Below are 23,946 nucleotides of genomic sequence, written 5' to 3'. Positions count from 1 at the left end.
AGCTACCAACTCTGATTTGCAGATGCCCATTGCAATAGCAACTAGCAACTCGTTAGGAGTTATGCATCTACCTGATAGTCTGGCTTTTTCAGATGAATCACAAAATTGAGTCCTTGACTGCTTAGAGTTATTAAAGATTAAAATAATAAAGGGCTATTTCGTTTAAAAGGTTGGTAGTGGGATATGGATTCATTCTAATTCACTGGTTTAAATCCAGCCCATTATCCTGTAGTAATCTCACAGCCAGTGTCTAGTGTACAGGTTTACACATCACAACTCTATCCGCCTAATAGTGAATATTGATTTCCTTTAGTGGCTGATACCCCAGAAATGATTGCATATTTTTGATAGATGATTGACCACTGTACATGCAGATTGTAAATTGCTCAGGGACTCTTCTGTCTGCAAGATTTTATACATACACTTTTAAAATTAAATAAGTAAAGAATCATTGTGGCCAGTTCTGGGTGTCACACTTTAGGAAAGGTATGGACAAATTGGAGAGTGTCCAGAGATCAACAAAAATGGTGAGGTTTAGAAAACCAGTTCTATGAGGAAAAGTTAAAAACCATTGTCATGTTTAATCTTAAGAAAAGATAACTGAAAGAGGACCTGATAAGTCTTCAAAAACATTAAGAGCTGTTATAAAGAAGATAGTGATCTATTGTTCTCGAAGTCCACTGGAGGTAGGACAAGTAGTAGTAATGGGTTTAATCTGCAGCAAGGGAGATATAGATTAGATATTAGGAAAGACTTTCTAATGATAAGGAAAGTTACACTAATTATGAGAATAGGTTTCCAAGGGAATCCTCATCACTGAAGGCTTTTAAAAACAGGGTTAGACAAGCACCTGACAGGGATGGTCTAGGCTCATTTGGTCCTCCCTCAGCATAGGGGGCTGGACATGATGACTTCTTGCCGTCCCTTCCAGCTCTACATTTCTATGTTCAGTTTTACATGAAAATAAAGTTTAGTTCTTTCCATGGTAGTTTAGAAAGTTTAGTTCTTTCTACCAATACCATAGAATTCTTGAACAATACATCCACTATGATTAGAAAGCCACTGAATGAGTACTAGTATGTGTATCAAGATATATGGCAAGTGATTTAGAAAAACCTAGATAGGCCCCACAAAGGAGCAATGTCATGGAACTTTATGGTATTGCTGATGTGTAAAGTTTCTCCTATGCATATGAATTTGCAGTGTTAGGGGCCATAGTTAGTACTTGATTAAAATATGAAACTCTATTAACTTAATTAAACCACTGATACAAGTATACATTAAATATGGTGTAAGCTATTTTACCTGATCCTCTAAACTCTACCAGGATACAGTGCTTACTACTATTAATAATGTTATTTCTTTGAATGGGACTATTCAAATAGTAAGCATTTTACCTAGTTATGTCTGCAGGAGTGTGCACTATGTGAACACTCCTGTAATAGGGATTTTTCTTTTATGAACTGTTCATAGTAACATCTATGTTAATCTGTTTACAAGTTAATTGACAGAAACTGACTACCAATGTAATAAATTAGCCAAACTTAAAAACAGGTTTATCAGAAATTAATTGGTTGAACCATAAATTAATGCTATTGTCTGCTCCCGAAAAGAAAGACATTGGCTTTTGTACAATGACTAATGTTCTGTACACACTGTTGGATCAGAGTATAGATGAAACAACTTTCTGAAAATTGATGATAGTGAATGTATGATGAATGTTTTGACCTCACCACAAAAGGGAGAGGACATTGTTTTTTCTTTCTTTAATCAAAAATGACAAATAAGCTTTCTGGAAAATGACTGGTATACAACATATTGTAAAGTTAGACAACTTTATAAGTTAAACAACTTCCAGGGAGGATGGAGCTAAGCTGTTCTCAGTGGTGGACAGAACTAGGAGCAATGGCCTCAAGTTGCAGTGGGGGAGGTCTAAGTTGGATATTAGGAAAAGCTTTTTCACTAGGAGGGTGGTGAAGCACTTAGTTACCTAGGGAGGTGGTGGAATCTCCCTCCTTAAATGTTTTTAAGGTGTGGCTTGACAAAGCCCTGGCTGGGATGATTTAGTTTGGGTTGGTCCTACTTTTGAGCAGGGGGTTGGACTAGATAACCTGCTGAGGTACCTTCCAACCCTAATCTTCTATGATTCTATAACTTAGTAAATTCTGCAAATGTTCAGATATTTTATTCACAAATTTAAGTACACAGCATACATTGCAGATGCAAAAGACAAGATAGATATGAAACAAGTGGTATCTTTATTCTGTAAAAAAAAAAAAAATTACATTGTGAAAGTACTTAATATAGTGCCTGATGATATAAAAACAGATAAAAGAGAATATATGCTAAATGTAAACACTGATTATTTAATATCCATCCTACAGTTAAGTCCCTGTTTTCTTTAGCAATAAGATTTGGTATTCTCAATTTACAAACAATCTCAAAAGAAAGCAACAAAGCAGCATTCCAATATTCTGATATACATTTACCCATTTTGACCGCAGAAATATTTTACAGATGCAATTGTAAGAGTACTGGTGTTGAGCCAAAACAAGTAAAAAGAAGGGAGAAGGAATAACAATCAATCAGAAATTAAATGCATATTTATTTCCTACTTGTCTAAATATTTAAAGAACTAGTATGTCACAGGTTTTTGATCATTTAGACCCAGGATCCTGCAAGCATTTACAGGAATGAGTAATTTGAATATAATTGGATTATTCCCATGCATAAATGTTTGCTGGATTGGACTTTACTTTGCAGAATAGTTAATTAGGGAATTAGTGCCCAGTGCTGTAATGAGTTCCTCATAGGCACAAGGTCTGACTGCACATATAGCTCATTGCAATTTCAGGTTACACAATTCAGAAACCGGAGTTTAATACAACAATAAACAATGGGATAATAAATATGTATTATGAATTCATATAAGATTCTCCATAAATAAATGTAAGTAAAATAAATGTTTTCATAAACAAGATGTGAAGTAATTTTCTATTTTCTTTTAAAAAGTAACATTACTGCAGAGTATTTTGTATTACAAACATAATGGAACAAAAATATGAAGTTGCAATAAATGGAAGAAAAATTCTGAATTAGAATATATTATTGTATTTTCATTCTATTATAAATACTTAATTATATAAAAGTTTTCATCCCAAGTAACTGTAAAAATAGTTATAATTAGGCTCATTTATTGCATGTACAAAGAAATTTTGCTAAGATTTTTTTTTCAAAATATTATGCAAAGAAAAGTATTTGTCTTAAAGGGACATCATCAGTTTAAAAATTACACTGCTTTCTGAACATGGACTTACCTACCATTGTAACAATGGCCACTTAAGATTACTATAACTGAAAAAAAAAATAGAGAATTTTGTTTGTTTATTTTGTGCACTTAACAGCACTTTTTAGATAATCAGTTTCCCATTGTTTGCATGAGTCTTTTACACAGCAACTGGGGAAAGAAAACACATTTAAAATGAATTTCAGAATGTCTTTGCAAAACTACAAAAATAGACAGAGAGAGTCAGATGCAGTAACAAACTACTTAACCACATCTTAAAAACTAATTAGATTGCAACTTCATGTTGTCCCTTTTGTAGAGATTTGTAAAACTTTGTAGGAACGGATATGTAAGAAGCATGGCCAGAAACTAATTGCCAGCTGGTGAAAAATTTGTTTCACAGCTACTGGTATATCAACAAAAAGCTGTTTCATGAGGCCATTGCACAACTGTGTTAAATATCCAAAACACCTGTTTTCTAATCTTTACATTTGCTGTAGGTCTCCTCCATCTGCCCTCCCCAACCACTACACATCATTCCAGCTTGGATTTCCTCTTCAGAAGGAAGTTTTTATAATTTCAAGTTTAGTTGCTGTTGTTAAAACTTTATTTGAGCATAGTTAGGGTTCCTGTTTTCTCTACTGGACATAGGCACATTAACCTCTTCAGTATTTAAAATTTCAATTTGTATTATTAATTACATATAAAGCCCATAGGAGAAGAAAATGGTGACAAAGTTATACAAGACATCTCAAACTTCTGGTGACTTCATAAGCCACAGTCATACTTGCCAACACTTGAAATCCACAAACAGGGACGTTTTGGGAAGAAAAAATAGGTTTACTCCATTGAAATAAAAAGGATTAAAATTCTGAAGGTAACTAGTGGTAACCAATTTTTTCAAAATATACCTTTTAAAGAAGGATAGTTACCATGCACACACGATCACACTTGTCAACAATCCCATTTTGGGCAGAACAGTCTTTAGAATTTTTTGCCTGTCCCGAATGCTGGGATTGCTCTACCCTGCTAAGTTCCTGCAGCTGACCAGCAGAGCTGCTCCAAGTGTTGCTCAGTGGCCATTACTTGCCTGTCTCCTCAGGCCTTTCTGCTACCCATATTGCCATCCACAGAAAGCCAGTATGAGCAGTAGGGCTGTAAGTTAAGCACTCCTCATCTCCAAAGGCTCCAATAGGTTGGGAAATTCAGATAGTAGAGAGGAAAAATAAAGGGGGTCCTTTCATGAGGAGGGGGACTGAAAGACAGGAAAATTCCACAGAGGCTGGGGGAAAGCAGGAATAATAAAAAGTGAAGGTAGGGGTAAGGAAGGGAAATTGGTGCCAGAGTGAGAGGGGAAGAGGACATCACAAGGAGGAATGGGAAAGGGTAAAATGGGACAGATAGGACTGTCCCCCCCAAAGATGCCACAGGAATCAGGCCCCTGATAACTCCAGATGGGGTAGCAGGCTCATGTCATGTCATATTCTTGCAGAGACAAAAATATGACAACATTAAGGCATTGTCACAATCTACCCAAGGAAACCTCATTATTTTGGATAAGCATATCTATTTTAGAACCATTAGGAGTTCTGAAAATGCATCAGTTGCAACCTCATGATACAGTATAAATGGTAATGGTAGATAGGAAAAGACAGGACAGCCTGTAAGTTTTGAGGCTCTGGTAGCATTGTCACACTAGCCTTACTTGCAACAGAATGCAGATAGAATCCTCAGGCAGCTGGAAGAATCTAGTAGCTCCCACACTGTCCAGTTTATCAGGAAAAAACTGTACCTAAAAAAGTGTTTCAAATCTTAGCAAATATGGGATGCTGTCACTAGAACCTTTGGAAGTCAATGTAATCTTCTCTCTCAATTCCTGATGTACATAATCCATTGTACAGAGTATGTTTTCTTAAGTTACAAATTTATTTTTGCTCCAAATTTGCTGTAGCTTCTGCCACACACTGCTAATGTTTTTTGTGTTTTAGCTCATGTAGCTTTCTCTGCCAATAACATCACTCCCAGCAGCGAGAGTAACAAGCATCTGGGGTAAATGTACCTCTTAGAGTATTAAGATTAGCATCTGTTTTAACATCATTTCATTTTATTTCTTTGCATCTTGGTTGCTGATAAGCCTATCGAGCAGCATAAAAGCAAGGAAATGTGTGCCTGAGCCCTAATGGGCAAGTTGTCCCTTTTCTTCCACAGCTGCAGCACGATCCCTGGAAGCAGAAACCAGGCCCCTCTATTGCGTTAGGGGCAAAATTTAGGCAGGCCACACAATGAGTGCACAATGACTGGAGGGGAGCTGAGGCCAGCTCTGAAGACTCCATGGTCTCATGCAAAGTGGACCTTGGGGCTGACTGGGGCCAAGAAAATTTCTGCCGTATTGATCCTTCAGTCTTGCACTCCACAGAGTAGTGCTAGGCTGAAAATCTGGCCAGTTAGAGATTTATGTATGTAAATTCAGTGGTTCTAAAAGTGTGGTGCCTGGACCATTGGGTGTTCTGTGGACAGATTCTGTCAGAGTGGTGAAACTTTTTTGTCAGCACCCAAGTGACATTTCATTTGTAGGGAGTTTCATCCAGGTTAATCTTAAAAGTTTCAAACAACCATGTAGAAACAGAAGAAAAAAATAAATAAAAAAAAGAGAAGAGAACACCTCTCTGCACCATGTGGCTTCATCTAGTTTAGGAAAAGAGGTCAAGGTTAACTAAGCTGTTAGTTAACCCAAGCTCACCATGACCCTAGTGTACACTCAGGTCAAGACTTTTTACCTCAATTTAGGTGGTTGAGACTGATCTTTAGTCTCCCACAAGGGTTGACTTAGACCAGCTAAACTGAGGTAAAAGGTATTAATTTGAATCTGCCCTGGTGAAAATTGGCTATCCCTGCCCTAACCTCAACTTCTTCTAAACAAAGCCTGTGTGACCAACTGGCTCCAATTGACCCTTAGCTCCCCGGTATCTGCTATTCAGCATCCGGGCTCTAAGACATTTATGCCTGCTTATCTCCTGCCCTCCCACATTGGAGTTTTGCCAAGTGGATCTACATGGCACTGTGTGTTGTGCCGTGGAACACTGTGCTGCAGCATGTGGAATAAGGAGTGCCCCTCTGCAGCCTCTGGCTCCTTACTTCTGAGCAAGGTAACTGGTAGCTCCTGCTGCTTTTCAGGCCTTGAATCCTTGTGCTAAGAGGTGGGATTTGGCTATCAGTAAGCTGCTGGCTGCTTTAACTGTAGTGCCGGAAGTCGAGAGTTCTGCAGTAGGGCATGCTGTGGTTAGGAGCACTGGCAATTTTCACCATGAAACTAAGTATTTCTATTGTTGACACAGTAAATAGAAACAAACACACAAAGCTTTTTATTTGCCAAATAAATCGGCAGTTCTAATGGATGGGTTGCAAGCTAAGCAGAAAGTAGTTAGGAGTTAGTTACTTCAATAAACTATCAGATTACCTAAAAATCAAAATAACAAGTTTAATTATAAGGCCAAAGACTGACATAATTTATTGGCTGTTACATTTGGGACAGAAATAATGGGGCTACCAAGAAAAATAAGTGCTACTATTATGGCAGACACAATACCTAGTACAGCCAGAGTATTAGGGACGAATTCTGTCAATGGACCTCCTCAATCTCTCCCCTGACTTCAAAGGGAGTTGCGTATACCTATGTGAGGGCAGAATTTGTCACTAACCAACTCTCTGACACTGCAAAAATAATTTGTCATTTATTACTCTATGAGAAAAGTAATCAGCAACAGATGAACTAATTTGTTTTTAGAACCAATAATTAGTAACAGAATTACCCAGATGTGCTTAAATAACTCATTACATACACACAAGCTCACTATCCTGTACATGTGTAACCACAACCAAAATATAGCAATTTTGAGATTTTACTAAAATACAGTACTATTTGTAATGTTCTCTTATTCCCAAATAAATATGATGGCTATATATTAAATCAGTAGACTTACAAATAACAGACTTATGGAATAGTTATTCCACAGGTACTAAGAGCGTAGGAAATTCCTATAATAATGCCATTCAGAGATGGCTCAGAGCAAGTGTATCTGACCTGACTGGGTTTTTGAGATAATCCAACCCTTAAATATTCTATTTGCCTTCAGGAAGCATGAACTGGTAGAGAACATATTTTTAAGTTTCCCCAGTAGTACATCAGGAAATTACATTGCAGCATTAACCTATCAGTGTTGTCATTATTCCATTCTGGAAGCACTGCTTTTCAATTAGTATGTCTAGAAATACACCATGATGCAAATTTGTTTGGAGAAATCTTAAAATAAAATATCTAACTCAGCCATTGGTATAATCTGGGCTAAATCCCACTGAAGATTAATAATTTTGCATTATTACTGTCCATCAGGGAATCCAGGCACTTAACATTAACCAATGTCCTTTTAATTCTTAACTGGTTTAAAACCATGGGTGAGATCTTGGCTCTACTGAATTCAATGGCAAAACTCTCATTAACTTCAACAGGGCCAGGATTTCATCCTGTGTGTCATTTACTCTCTCTCTCTCTCTCTCTCGCTCGCTGATACAGGGAGTTCATGAATTTTAATGTTTGGCAAGGGCACATTTTAAAGCTAGTGTTTGGGTATTGATAATCAACTTGAGTGAAGTTCAGAGTCAAAGTATGGCATGTTTTCTACTAAAGGCCAGATTAAGGCACAATATTTACAGATACTGCAACCACTGCAGCATTTAAGTAAGATAGACTAAATGACCATTACCGTTTTTCAAATTAAACCGGTAAACATTATTACAATATTCTTTCATAAAAAAGCAGATACGCCTGTGAATTTAGTACTCTTGATTCTGGAACCATCTGTACATGGACATCACTAACAAACACCCACTGTCCTGCTGATGCTCCCACCGCTTCCTTTAAACCTGAAATGCAAATGCAAAAAGTTAATACTCACTGGCTTATACCTTTGCTATCAAATGATACAACTGGCACTTCAAATAAGAACTGGGAAAATGCCTTTGAACACACCAGTTATTCATGATTTAGAAACATATTTGTTTATATCTTAAGTTTACACTGAATAACTTGAAGTGATATTAAGTTAGTTTGGTTTTATTACTTTGTAACCAAATAAATGTGTATTGGAAAAGATATCAGAATGGGAGGAGCAGGTGAAAGATAATGACCAACATTTTATACCATTCACAAAATCATATTTATACTGGACAACTATCATCACTTTTTGCCATGTCTTTTTTCAAAAAGGAGCTTGTCCTAGAAACCTCAGAGGAGGTTTATTTGAATTATATTGATAATGTGTAGCACATAGGATCAATTCTGAGACAGAAAAAATGAATATTTCAGGAATATTTATTTAATAGCAATTTTAAAAACACTATAAGGATCCACTGGGCTCCAATGAACTTTCAAAAGAGAACCAAGTGACTGGTGGAAACTTAAGTTTTTTTTAAAAAGTCAGTACATCTCTAGTCCTTTTCCTTGTGGGTAAATTGGCTTCTAATATAAAGTGATTGCTAGGGGAGTCTGGCACACAGTATTTTTTTCTAAAATGAAAAATATTACATACTGACACCCCCCCACACCATCAGCACTACCATCACCCCAATTCTCCTACCCCATAATTACCCAACCATTAGTTAGCAGAGCTCCTGGAATCATCTCCTTCCGTCCATTATTTCATAGGATCGGCATCAGTGACATATATATTCCTGGTGCATTCCCTTCAAATTTCTATGCCAGCAGAGTCACCAGGAGAAATTTTCAATTCTCCATGGAATAGTATTTCTAACTTCTCAAACTAAACCAAAGTATTTGGGATTTTTATGTACTGACAATGTGCCTGGCATTGTATGAGACTCAAAATGAAACAGTCTCTGTTTCAAATAACTCCCAACCTAAGAGAAACAGAAGAGAATATACCCAGAGAAGGAAATAACTTGTTTTAAAAACTGTTACTGACACTTCTTGTAGGCACTAGGAAAGAATTGAGCCTTTAGGAGGGATTTCAATGAAGACAGGAAGACGGCTTGGTGACTAGGATAGGGAGGGTATTCCATAGGTAGGGAGGGGGTAGCATAGAAATTAATGTTTATATATTGGGTTTCATAAAACAAAAATTATACACTTGTGTGGCACTGTCAATTATGGGAAGATTCAGAGCCAAAAAGTTTACTCAATATAAATACAGTGACTGGATGAATTATAGCAATGATCAATTTTGTTTCTTTTTGAGGAGAAGGGTTTGTTGGACATACCTTGAACATTTTTATTGCTAGCAATATGCTCCAATAATTTCTTGGAAGGTGTTCTGACTTTCACATATGCTGCATAGTGACCTTCTCGCATTGAACCACTGTGCTCCACTATTCCATAAAGACTGTACAGAACTCTTACTCCATCTGTCACATTCTTATTCACAAATTCACAGAACATAAAGATACAATTTATCATTACAAACTGGATTTTATAACAATACATATGTTCATTCATTTTAAATAGTGTAACAATAAAGGGAGCAAATAGTTGATAAGTACTGTAATTTGTTAAGTATGTTTTGCAATGCTGAACTGAAGTAACTTGAGACACAAGACTATGATATTCAGAGTTAAATAACTAAATCCAGTTTTGCTGGAAGCACTGATAACTAGCTCTAATGCTACTCTATTCATTTTAAAACATTAAGGGGGACAGATCATCCTCAATTTCAATGAAGCTATGCCATTTTACATCAGTTGAAGACCTGATCCTAGGTTACTGCTTGAATTTGTAATTTCTTTGGGGATGAAAATCAGAGTTTAACTTGTATCCATAACTACAAAAATTGCACTACAATAAACTGATGCTTTAAAATAAAGACTCAAATATATTCTTAATATACTGTACCTTGCAGGAAGCAGAACAAAATGGTGCTAAGTCTAAAATTAGTGGGAAATCCACATGTCGATTTACTTTCCGTAGACTCAAACCAGCCTTCAAGAGAAAATAAGAATACAAAAGAAACATTTTACATAGCTGCCTTTTAAATCTAAGTGTATTGCTACAGTAATAGAATAACTTGATAAGACAAAACAGAACACAAAATCTACAGAATGTAAATACAAAACATTCTCTATAAATTTGTTTTTCATATCTTCAACTGTATCAAAAAAAAACCAAAACCCTATGTTACAGAAAAATTATTTTGGTTGTAAAGTCAAGCGCTCAAAACTTAGGAATTGCCAGATTTACAGTTTTGCAACCTTAATTCTGCCCATTTGTGTGTCCATTCTGTGCAGTGGAGGAGACAGAATGCCATGAAAAAAGTAGAATGTGAATAAACAATGCCTATACTTAAACACTATCATACTGCATATACACAAGGGGACAGAATTAAGGTTGCATGGGCAACCATAAATTTGAAATTCCCTAATTTTTTACTGTTATTTTGGTTGTAAAGTCAAGTATTCTATACATTTTAATGCAAGATCCTAGGTTTTTTATTTTTAAAAGTTAAAGAGAAACAACACTGTATTATATACAATTGTACCAACTCTCACACAACCACCAGTGTGGGCCCAACTCTTTAGGAAGTTCACTCTAAGCACCAGAAACCCAAGTTTGTTAACAGCTTTTGGCAGCAGTAGCCTTGTCTGTGGATGCAGAGTAAATATTTTCTTCATTTCAGTTATTTTGGCATGTTGCCAGAATTTTCCTGAAGAATGACAATTTTCAATAATTTATACCCCAGCATCTTTTGAACTGAATTTCACTGGACAAAGAAAAGGCACTCCACACTCCTTTGAATCCAGAGCTTTATACCTGACAAATTTTAAAGGCCTGCTGCATCTGTGGTGATGTTTGAGCTACTCAAAAACAAAAAAAGTCACATTTTTCTATACTGGTGTGATGTTGTATGATTGAAATATAACCAGGTATAACATTATTGCTACCATTGTTATACAACTAAACTTATGCAAAGTATGTCATGTAAGGTCTCAATGGAAAAGTTATGATTTGCTAAGTATGATTATCCTGTTTATATGCATATATCATTTTATATCTGAAGTTATAGATATTGATTATTTACTGGCATCCTACATATACACTGCATTCCTGAATAACACAGATAAAATCTACATCGAAGACAGACAGCCTATTGTGAACGTTAACGGCCTATTTAAGGATACTTAGTTTGCACAATTGACCATAGAGGAAGCCTGCCCTCACCCCACATGGAACTCTGTAGACATTTTAGCCAGAGCATGGACAATGGCTGCTCCCATGACTCAACAAAGCATGCAAGGACATGTGAATTGCTTGTGTGACCCTGGACTCCACTTTGGGCTTCTAATTTTCCACCCCTTGACACTGAAAGCATCCACCCATTGGGAGAAGGTATATAAGGCAGCTGCACCATCTCCATCTTGTCTTCATTCCCCTTCATTTCTCTGGACTGGATTTCTAACGAGAAAGCTGTAAACAAGAACTTTGGGATGACCCCCAAACTGTTTGGGTAATTTCCAGAGACTTTGCAAATTAGCAATGTATTCCACCACTGCCACAACCTTAATTCAGGAACTTTGCAATGATGGTATGTATGTGATTCTTTGACCATTTTAACTCTCCTTTCTTTTAGATATTAGATACTAAAGGATTGGCAGCAGCATCATTATTGGGTAAGATGGGAGTTATATATTGGCCTGGCTGTGTGGCTGATCTCTTGGGATTGGAAGGACCTTTTGTTTGATGAAATTGGTTTTAAATAAACACTCATCATAAAGTCTAGTGTCTGGGTGGGGAAACAAGGGCTGGGATATCTAAGGAGACTGGTTTTCTTACTTCTTGTTAACCAGTGTGGTGAGACAGAAGTTTACTTTTGTTGCCGGCTTGGTATATCTTAGAGAAGAATAACCAGCAGTCTGGGTTGTTTGCCTATTTCTCTGCAGTTTGTCCTGAATCTAGATATCCTTAGCTGTGACCCACTCAGGCACAGTGACAACTGGAAAGTGTTAGGCAATATAAATATAAGGTTATTACCAGCTCCCCATACAATATGCATATGTAGATACATGCTGCAGCTCAACTAACATATTGGTGGACAAAACGTGGTGGAGGAATAGCAAAATGCATGCTGCAAAAGAATAAGTGTACTACAGCTGCAAAAGAATTCAGACTTCGACTGATTTTCTAGGCAGTGCTGTTGGATTTAAATCAAGGTTTCCTGCTTGCTGATCTAAATCATGATTAACATCAAAGATTTAAATAATTGCTTTTAATCTCATTTTGTTTTTACTTGTAGATTGGAAGAGGAAAACAAGCTCTTGTGCTTTTTCAACTCCCAGTTTCTCAACTTTGTATTAACTATCATTGAACTAGTTGAATAAACTGAAATGAAGAAAATATTTACTCTTCATCCACAGACAAGGCTACTGCTGCCAAAAGCTGTTAACAAACTTGGGTTTCTGGTGCTTAGAGTGACTTCCATCAGTTCAGTGGTCTGATTTTCTTTAAACACCAGATTCAAACAATTACTGCTTGAGAATATGTTTTACTTAATTTAAATGATTTTAATAGATTACAGTAAAATAGGAACAGGGAAAAGAACTAACTAGGAAGGTGCTGAGAGTCTCAATCATATGACTAGTTGTTGGTACCTGCTTGAATGACACAGACAAAAGTTTGTCTTTTGTACTGACAACAAACCTACTCTGATCTCACAGAGCCACCACAATATACACACTTGTTGGCAGCCTCAGCAGTGTCCGAATAAGCATGGAATTTACCATAATCTCATATGACCTAGAAAGGATTCCTCCAGATCAAGGTTGAGTCACAACTGTAGGACATTGATATGACTTGTGCTGTATCTTTTTCTGTGGATGAAAAGTCGCCTTCAAGTATCTAGGGCTGACTGGCAAACCAACACTTCAGTTTACATTGAAAGTTTTCTTCAAAGGATAAAAAACTTTAAGCTTTCTTAGTACTAAAACTATAGGGTTTATAGAAAGGCATAGTGACATGCAGCTGAATCTGTTAAAGGCTGTGTCACTGTAGGCAGACCTAGCAAACTCACTGCTTCCTCTACCCTGAGCTGGCCTACACATGAACATGTGCCCTGTTCCAATGCTACTCTGAGTCTTGGCTCCTGCACATGGTAAAAGGAGGTCCTGGGTCAACTGTCAGCTCCTGGTTCCGGAGGATATCCTGCTGGCTGGAAGTTTTCCGATGAAACTTAGTTTAGTCTAGGGTGACCAGCTAGCAAGTTTGAAAAATTGGCATGGGATGGATGGTAATAGGCACTTATATAAGAAAAAGCCCCACATATCAGGACTATCCCTATAAAATCGGGACATCTGGTCATCATAGTTTAGTTTGAAAATACCAATTTGATGAAGTGAAATGTTTTGGCAAATCTGTAACAGACTCAACAGAACGTCTGTTGAAATGCATGCAGGTTTTTGTTGGAAATCTGCTGGGGAACCTGGGGAACTCCAGGGTCTACAGCTCAATGGCAGAGAGCCTGACAGTCCCTGGAGCCCTAGCATGAGTCTGGGCTCTTGGGGCTGCCAGGCTCCCCTATTACAGAGAAGGAAGCCTAGAATTCTGAAATCCCAGGCTCCAGCTGTGACGCAGCCTTGCCACGTCAGGGCTTTCAGCCAGGAGCCTGGATGCTCTTGTTACTCCTGCTCTAGCTGCAGTTTAGCTCCTGGATTTGCAGTAAGGAACTTAGAAGCCCCAAGAATCTCGCTCTAGGCTGGTGCTCTCAGGCTCCCTGTCATAGAGCTGAGAGTCTGGAAGTCCTAGGACTGGCTCCCAGGGTCTGCGGCTCTGTCCCTCCCTGCGGACTGCCCTGGGCTGAGCACCCCAGGACTTACAGACTCCCAGGCCAGCAGGCAATCTAGGACAGTCCACATGGCAAGGCTACTCCAGAGCCATAGACCTTGGAAGCCCAGGTAGCTGCTCAACGAAATTGATCATCATCAGCAAAACTGACAAAGAATGTCAATTTCACACATTTTTTCTCAGAAACTCTGTTACAGCATTTCCAAAACAAAATTTTGCAGGGTTCCCAATTTGCAAGAGATTTTGGTAAATTCTGGTTGTGTTCCAATTTGTAATGAAACCAAATTCCAAAATACCGATACTTCTCAGGAATTGAGAATCCTGAGTTTTGGCCAGCTCTATCTCCCTGCCTTAACCCAGTTTCCATCTTTCACACGCAGGGCTCCCCCCCGACAACTCCAACCTGGCTCTTCCTGTGTTGTATAGAAGGAAGGCATTTCCCAAAACTCTCTCCCCCATTCACTGAATGAACCAAAAACATATCCCAGTGGGGTCTGAATTAACAGATGCAGGATTAGCAGCTGGGGCTCAAATTCACAGCGCCATGCTGCAGGCTGCTGTGTGTCTTCAGTAATACTTTCAACAAGTATGGCCATAATAACATAGCAGCAGCCGGAACAGTTGCTGCCATTGTACTTTCTTTCTTAAATAAGAGAAACAAAACAGCTGTCCTACAAAAAACCCTTAGCGTACCCCCGTGTAAAACTATTTCTGTGTAAGTATAAACAGTCTGTTATGACAAGTTCTTTCAACAAGTGAATTTTAAAAGAACAGATTTTTTTTATTTTACCTGGTGGAATCTTTTCAGATGGAGAACAAGAATGGCAGGAACCGCGGAAATCAGCAGCTGCTTCCGGGCACTAGTGTATAAGCCTTCTGTTTTCTTTTCTGTGCAGCACATAATGTAAGAATTATAAAACAATCCAATAATTTATAAAGATCAAAGTGATCCCATAGAATAGTTAAGACAACTGAAAAGCATGTACACAGAGAGAAATCTAGTTTGTGATGTTCTTTTTTTAAAATCAGTTCAAGCATGTTTCACTGTTTACACCCTTCAGAAATACTTTCTGTATGTGATAACCACTTGGTGAATTTAGGAACGTAATGCCAAGAAACAAGTGGAATTTTTGGTGGGAATGGCAGTGAAAGGAATAACAGTTTCTGTTGTGTGTTATTTCAGTACATGACTCTACTCACTCTTGGCCCTCATCACACTGGTTAGCACAAGAAACAGCATTCATCTCTGTTCTATAGATCAGCAATCAATGGCTCACACACTTGCTCAAAAGAGACACTAACACTTCAGTGGTAAAAGCTGAGCACTAAATATTGGTCTTGAATTGGGTTCTCATATTCAGCAAATACTGGGGTTGACAAGACTAAGATTCTGGTTCTATTGCGGGATCAGAACAGTCGCACTCTTTCGTGCCTGCTCAGCAGGACTCGGGGAGGCACAAGGTCAACATGTAATAAATCTAAGTTTATAACTGGAGATTGTGCTGCACAGAACTGCAGATAAAATGAAAATAACTGCATCCTTTTTGCATCAGTATCTAATTATGTAATGCTTGTTTAAAATTAGAAAGTATTACTACTACAAATGTAATTGCTGAATATTACAGTAAAGTACATACAGTTGTATTTGAATTGCACTGTATTATGTTGTAATAAAATATTACGTTATAATATTGATGTATTGTTCAGAAGATTGTATAATACTGATGTATTGTTCAGAAGATTCCTGCTGTGTACAGTAAATACAAGAACATTTCTTTGAAATATTTATTTTAATATTTACATTCTAATAGCACCCATAGACCTTTACTGAGCTAGCAGCATTCAAATGCAGGCACTGTCCGTGCCTCATTAGCCTTGAAAAGATTTGCAAAGATGTAGTTAAGGGGTCAGAATTTAGCCTGCAGAATCTTTATCTGTGATAAGGCATGAGAAAGAAAGAAGCCAGCTTGACTTTCACATCTCAGTTGGCAAGTCTAGCAGAAGGAAAAACCTTAATTTGTAAATTGAGCAAATCTGATATGAAGTAACTGAAAAAATATTATTAGTCTTTCCAGCCAAGATCAAGGCCCCATTGTGCGAGGCTTTCCCACACTATCCCCTTCCCCACAGTACTTGCAGTCTAAATAGACAAGGCTCAAAAGGATGGGAGGGAACACAGTCACAGATAGATCAACTGACTTGCCCAAGATCATCCAATAGTTTAGCGGTAGAGTTGGAAATGACACCCAGGACTCCTCATGGTCAGTCTTGTGACCTATCTATGGAACCAGTGGTTCTCAACCTGGGGGTCACAAGATAGGTTTAGGGGGTCACAAGTGCAAGGCCAGCATTAGGGGGTAGGAAGCAGGCTAACTGCCCTGGGCCCATGCCACAGGTGGCCCTGCGAAGCTAAATTACAGGCTTGAGCCCTGCGCGGCGGGGCTCGGGCTTCAAACTCCTGAAAGGGGTACAGTAGTCTGGAAAGGTTGGAAAGTACAGTAGTCTGGAAAGTAGTCTCACAAATGCCCAATGCCAGTTTTGGAGTCATGTTTCAGAACTGACCCACGCTTTAACTTAAGCTCTTCAGGTATTTGCAAACACACATTTGGGAGCCTGAGGACAATTTTCTCTTATATGTTTAACAAACATCTCCTGATATTTCCATTTTATTTTATTTTATTTTATTTTAGGAAACATAAATCACAAAAAGAGTCCAGGGTTCCCATTTTTCATTATTTTAAATTTTTATATATAAAAGTTATGTTTTTTCATTACTTTTCAATCAGATTTTCTCATGCATTGTCCACCAATGGGTGTGCTTGTTGCCATACAGAGAACATGATTCCAGTCCCAAGTAGCTTATAATCAAAATAGAACATCTACCCACTTGGAGCATGAATAGCTTTTTTACTTACAAAATATTTTTCTTGACGCTCACACATGCATTAGCTTTTAATTACAGGATTTCTTCAAGCTACTGAGTTGCTAGCACTGAGTATTAAGGCAATAATTTTGAGAACATCAGGATTACAAGGATTTTGTAAATATGAGGAAAAACTGGTAGATCAAATTCTGAGACCACCAAACTTGACAAAGTCCTTGTGTTATAGCAAACACAAGAAGCATTACAAGAATTCTATATGAGAACATAACCTTGAACTTGAGCTTAAGTTCTTATACCAAATTTAGATTTGACAAAGATTTGATCTTTGTTGGATAAAGTATCAGTTGTTAAAAGCAAGCTGAACTTGTAAATATTATATTTAGCCACCAGAGGGAGTCCATGCATTATAACAGAAAGATTGACATTGACAAATATGGCAAGGGAGCTCTGCAAGTCACCGAATCACAGAAAGGTGAGGTTGGAAGGGACCTTGAGAGGCACATTCTCAATTATTCTATATTTGGGAAGGCAGCTCCAATCAGGCCAATGGGGCCATGCATGGGGGAAGGGGCAGATTCCATGCCTGCCTGAGGCTTGTATTTTGGGGGGGAAACACCACTCCTAACCCCCTCCAAACTACACCCATGTTGAGAGGTCACCAAGTCTAGCCCCCTGCACTGAGGCAGGACGGAGTAAACCTAGACCATGCTGACAGGGGTTTGTCTAACCTGTTTTAAAACACCTTCAATAACAGGGATGCCACAACTTCTCTTGGAAGCCGATTCTAGTGCTTAACTAACCTTACAAATAAAAAGTTTTTCCTAAGATGTAACCTAAATTTCCCTTGCTGTTGATTGAGCCCATTGTTTCTTGTTCTACCTACAGCAGACATGGAGAACAATTGATCACAGTCCTCTTTATATCAGCCCTTATCATATTTGAAGACTGTTATCAGGTTCCCCCCCTCAGTCTTCTTTGTTCAAGACTAAACATGCCCGGTTGTTTTTTTGTTTTTTATTTAAACCTTTCCTCATAGGTCAGGTTTTCTAAACTTTTTATCATTTTTGTTGTTCTCCCCTGGACTCTTTCTTGAAGTGTGACACCCAGAACTGGACACAGTAGTCCAGCTGAGACCTCTCCAGTGACAAGCAGAACATGTCTTTGTAACGTGCTGCTGGTTTTCTGCCTGGCTTGCTGCTGCTCTGCCTCCCATTTTTAGTGCTCATGTTCGCTCTTGCTGTTTGGCTTCCCATTTTTGTTGTTTCTATGCAGTTTTCTCTAACTTTGAGGTTGCTTTGTTGCTGCTCATTTTGAACTTCCTTTGTTCTATTTCCTCACCCGAAATAAACAAACTGTAACCTTCCCTTGATTGATCCCAATCTTCTCACTTGAGAATCACTTACAACTAAATTTACCAGTGCTTAAAGTATAAATCTCAGTTAAAATAGCAAGCTGTGCGAAGATCCTGTCGGCAGGCTGCTGGGGTCAGAGCACTGAGCCAGAGCTGCACAGTGCAGAGATACTCAGAGCATGCTTGTACGCTGGCTGTTGGTGTCCAGGCAGTGAACCACAGCAGCAGGGTGTTTAAGGCACTCAGGGTAATCAGGCAGGCAGTGACATGCTCTCACTGGTCTGGATTGCACCCCAAAATGTCACAGTCTTACATAGGGCAGCCCTGTTAATATACCCCACAATGATATTAGACTTTTCCGATAACTCCCAGATCCCTTTCAGCAGCACTACTGCCTAGCCAGTTATTCCCCATTTTATAGTTGTGCATTTGATTTTTTTCCTTTTTAAGTGAAGCACTTTACACTTATCTTTACTGAATTTTAGCTTGTTGATTTCAGACCAATTCTACGATTTGTCAAGGTCATTTTGAATTTTAATCCTGACCAACAAAGTGCTAGTAACCCCTCCCAGCTTAGTGTCATCCACAAATTCTAGAAGCAAACTCTATACTCAATTATCCATGTCATTAATGAAAATAGTGAAAAGTACCAGACCCAGGGCAGACTCGAGTATGTTAAAAGGGAGTTTTTTAAATGAACAAACACATATACACAAACATTAACATATTACCTGCAGTGTGAGTTTTCTTTTGATACTTTTGTTTCCTTTCTGTACAATTCTCACATAAAAGCTTGTTGTTCCCCATCAACAGCTCCACAGATGTAAACTGGTAGAGGCAGGACTGAACAGAACATTCTTTAGAGCTAGTTATATAACTTTGAGAAAGGGTCTGAAAAGCATTTTGAGGGCTTTGAGACAAAGGGGACTTTTCGACTGAAAACCCTGAATTATTTAACAAACTTAATGATGGATCCCCACCGATGGGCTCTTCGCTTTCATTTACAATACTGCTGAAGTTGAGTTTGGATATGGCACTGGTGATCATATCATTATTACTGTCAGTTGTTTTGTTGTGTGGCAGCCTAATGTTTACTGATAAGTGGTTAGGCCCATCGACAAGCAAACCAGATGCATTACTGGATCTCCCAGAAATTGCTCGCTTAGCAGCACTTTCACCTTCTGAAGCTTCGCTGTCTGCATCAACACTACTTTCAGAACGACTGACTTCTTTTTCACTGCCTTCAGTCAGACTTCCATTTGCTGTGGACTCAGTAGCTATATTTATGGCCTCCGAATACAAAACGCCAGAACCACCTTCTACTTCAAGCTTTCTTTTTTCATGCATAATAACTGGATTTCTCTCCTCCTCACCAGAGGAAGTTTTCCTGGAAAGACTTCTTTCATGATTTAACTGATTCTGTAAGTTGCCACATTATTATTTCAAAAGGGCATGGAAAAGAAAGAGAAAACATATACTAGTGAATCTAAAGAAAGTCAAGATATCACTAAATAACAGTAAATACAATTTATGACACTTTCAAAACAAAATAAAATCCAATATTTTGATTTTTTATCTAGCTATACAGTTGTTGTTATTAATTAAATTATTTGTTCGCATTGTGGTAGCACATAGGAGCCCCATTCATTAATCAGGACCCCTTTGTGCTAGGCACTATATGAACACAGAACAAAAACAAAACAGCTCCCTGCCTCAAAGAGCTGACAATATTTTATAGACTTGATCTCCTAAATCCTTTAGATAATCTAGTGCTTAAATATAGGCCCATACATTGGGCAGCAAGAGGTGTCACATAAGTAGTGAAATCAAATGCTTCCTGAGGCCAATTGTATTAACTTTGTGACACTATCGCTTCAGCTGTGGATGGTAAAGATTCTACACTGTTTGTAAACTCGAACTGTTAGTTTAGTTGGATTTATTGTACATTTTGCTGCTAATGAAGAAATAGCACTTACAGACCTATAACAAGATCTAATCATTCTAATTTCCATGGGAGCTAGGCAGTCTTGTTCATGCAAGAATTCTGATTTAAGGTTTTTAAGTATATTGAATTTTATTTCAAACTGAGAAACACTATTATATTAAAAATCTTTAATAAAAATGAACAGCAAGAAAAGGATATAAACAAAAAGGTCTTTTCAACAAACTTTTTTATTACTTCAAAATTAGTAAAAGGATTCACAAACTTGCTCCAGCCAGCACTTGTGCATGTGTCTTCTTGTCATTACTTTACTCTCACAATCTTTTGTGGCTGCAAAGGAATGTACGATTGTGGTCACAGGAAGAAATCATGACTGATTTTGGTTGGGATGGGTTCCTATGCTAGGTGTTGCTTGGGCGGGAACTGCTGGAAGTAGGCTGAATTGTGTTTTCTAGGTGGCGATGTAGGGGTGGGTGATGTGGATGGGAATTCAAAGGGTGGCACTTTGATTCCTCTATTTCCATATGCATCAGGCTCAGCATGTTTTAAGTTCCCAAGTTTGAAAATTTTTCCATCTATTAGATTCACCTTTTCTGTAGTGACCAGTTTACTACTGCAGCGCCATAAATGAGCGTAAAGGATGGTCTATGTATATTTTATACTAATTCTATTTTTATATCGACCTTATATGTATAGTTATATAACTTATAGTTGGATTCTTTCAAATTTAAGAAGAAACCTTGCAATCATGGGAAAACACCACCATAGATAAAGATAGCCCAGTTTTTATTAGATTCTTTTTTTAAAGGTCTCTTTACCCTATCAGCTGTTTTCCTTTCTGTCTACCCTCTTGTACCTATGTTTCAATTAAAAATTTCTAGTCCATCTATTTTTATCTTTATACTTATTTCATTTTCCTTTATACATTCAGTATGTATCCAAAGCCCAGCTAAGCCAATGGGAATCTTTTCATTAACTTTAATGGGTCAGATCTTTATTTTCCCATTTATTTTCCCATTACTATGGATGTCTGTTTTATCTTTCCGCCTTGTTTCTACCATGCCACTCTTCTCACTAGTTTTGCCTCACTTATCTTTCTTGGTCATTCTCCACTGCTATTCTTTTCATTCTAAACATTCATTTTCTGTGTTTAAGCCTTAAGTTACCAGAACATTTAAGCACATGCTGAAGGCTCCAATTCAGGAAAACATTTCTGCTCAAGAATGGTGCTTGAGCATGTGCTCAATTTAAGCACATGCTTAAGTCTCAATGCAACTTAAACACATTCCTAGGGCCTTATCTACACTAGCACCTATGCTGGCAAAACATCTGTCGCCCAAAGGTGTGAACCCCCCGAGCAACATCAGTTTTACTGGCATCAACACTAGTGTGGACAGCGTTACGTTGATGGGAGACACTCTTTCGTCAACATAGCTATCGCCGCTCATTTAGGTGGTTTTATTATGTTGATGGGTGAGCTCTCTCCTGTTGACATAACGTGGCTACACAAGCGCTCTTACAATGGCACAGCTGTATTGGTACAAGTTTTAAGTTTTAAAACTATAAGTTTTAAGTGTAGACTAGCCCTTAATGTTTTACTTCATAGGGATGGATTCATGTTTTCATGATTCGGGGCCTCAAACTGGAAAGTCATGGTGCAATTTACCAAAGAAGAAATAAAAATTACAAAGACAAAACAACCACTAACTTACCACCACCCTACTTTTCATAAGAAAAATGTCTTGCCCCAGTGATGTTTGTTTAATTTCTACAAGTTGTTAAAAGGAACTAATTCATTATTGTTACTAATTCCTACTAGAATTCAGGATATTATGCAAACAGAGCTCATTAAATCCTTAATGTGATGAAGTCTACTTTGCTGAATAAAAGCATCAGGCCTGGCAACCAGTGCTTGGATGCCTTCCTGCTGAAAATGGATTTTTTCCAAGTGCTTTGGAGCTCCAGATATAGGCTTCTGAATCCTGCACTAGAGACACAGAATACAAACAGACTTGGAATTGGCACTGGCTGTTTCAGATAGACAGATTCAGTAAGGATCAAGGCTATTTAGCATCTCTTAATCAAGCTATTCAGAAAGACAAAAAGAGTAATAACACAAACAGTGATGTATGGTCCTCCCCAAAAAAGCATAAGGATTTCTGAATCACAGAACCACACAAATTAGAGATGAAATAGATTTATTAGGCCATTTTGTTCAATCCCTGAGAAAATAGAGCTGTTAGAACTATTACAGGGTTTTTGTCTTCCTTAGACTCGGAATACTAATTTTAAATGAATCCTGTATTTAAAAAATGTATTTAAAAATCAGATTTGTAGTTTGATTCATTATTCACGGACTGAAAAACCTATGGAGTTTTATGCGTCTGTCAGCACTATTAGTAGTTTCATATACGCATTTGGGAATTGTTTAAGTCATATCAGCATTGGTATTCTGACATATTCTAATCATCTGCTGGATACTATGAAAAATGAGGAGATTTACAAAAAGGCAATTCTAAATGGAGAACATTAAGACCAATCCACAGCCTCTGTCACATTATTATTAGCAATAATAGATAAACACAACATGGGTTACAGATTTCCTTTCCTCTGCAGAGCTCTGAAATTTTAAAAAAGATAATGCTTTCCTGTGAAATACTACAAAACAGAGCACATGAGGTACTGTAGGAATAAAATTGTAATCCTGTAGATTCATTCATAGCTTTGTTCATTCATATCCTTATTTGTGTCAACCTCTATATGGTATTATTATTAAAGTTGTTTCCCCAGAATGTATAATCACCATCTCACAATTCTGTCTGTAACATTTGAACTCCTCTCAGCCATACTCCATATTGTAAATGTAAAACCCCATTTTGACCAAATGTACTCCATCTTGTACAAAACTCTTCCTAAACCTTTAGATGAATAGGTAACTTTATTTGAACAAGGTGTGAATGGAGGGTGTATGTACGTGTGAACCAGACCCAAACTGCCAGCTTGTCCTGATGAAGTGTGGAGTCCACCCTAACGGCTGAAGAGTGCGAACACATCCCTAAAAAGCAAAAGAAGAATCCACCCCAGAAAATAAAAGGAAAACTTAATCAAGACACCAAGAACGAGCTGAAAGTCACGTCTGCTATTGTCCGGCAATCAACGGTCACAGAGAAGCGACGCGACACAGCCGAAGTCAAAAACCTATAAAAAGACTGGGTGAGATTGCAAGGCTTTGGGGGAGAGGAACGTTCTGCACATCATCAAAGAGAGTCAGTGCGCGCCTGACAAAGACTCTGCTCTCCTCGTGCCCAGCTTCCCTGGCCAGGTAGCTGCCACGAGCCACGAACTCCAGCAATGGACCCAAGCTACGACCTCAAGCCACGATCAGGACTGGTAGCTATATAACTACAGAACATTTCCTGGTGTGTTTGGGCGTTTGTGTGCGCACATAGGCTTAAGATAGTTATTAATTTAGTTTCTGATAATAAATGCAGCATACTGCCTTTTCCCCTTGAAACAGTCCTGAGTGCTTCATTTTGCACAACAGTAGGAAAGAGCTTTTGTGTTAATGATAATTTTTGTTAGTTTGGCATGTCTGCAGAATGTTGTGCCACCATCAGGAAGAACCATGTCAAGGGGTTGAACT

The 23,946-nt window shown here is 38.0% G+C and overlaps 1 protein-coding gene across 4 annotated transcripts in view; it reads right to left on the bottom strand.

Moving 5' to 3' along the window:
* Positions 1-2,587: 2,587 nt before the first annotated feature.
* The window catches only part of USP45 (ubiquitin specific peptidase 45), a 100,539-nt gene continuing 79,180 nt past the window's right edge, over positions 2,588-23,946 (bottom strand). For 3 of the 4 annotated variants that reach the window (XM_067530003.1, XM_067530004.1, XM_067530006.1), the window contains 5 exons: positions 19,093-19,780; positions 14,917-15,014; positions 10,188-10,274; positions 9,560-9,713; positions 2,588-8,206 (listed from right to left, as the gene is read on the bottom strand). In XM_067530003.1, coding sequence (XP_067386104.1) covers positions 8,076-8,206; positions 9,560-9,713; positions 10,188-10,274; positions 14,917-15,014; positions 19,093-19,780 — 1,158 coding nt within the window. In that variant the 3' untranslated portion in view covers positions 2,588-8,075. The remainder of the gene's footprint in view (positions 8,207-9,559; positions 9,714-10,187; positions 10,275-14,916; positions 15,015-19,092; positions 19,781-23,946) is intronic. The other variant, XM_067530005.1, reaches the window with a different exon arrangement.

The sequence above is a fragment of the Emydura macquarii genome, unplaced genomic scaffold, assembly GCF_026122565.2.
Source record: "Emydura macquarii macquarii isolate MOO-44397 ecotype Brisbane River unplaced genomic scaffold, CSIRO-AGI_Emac_v2 contig_3019, whole genome shotgun sequence".
NCBI classification, from domain to species: domain Eukaryota; kingdom Metazoa; phylum Chordata; order Testudines; family Chelidae; genus Emydura; species Emydura macquarii.
Note: the sequence above shows the minus strand (reverse complement) of the source record. Positions and strands in the feature narration are given on the sequence as shown.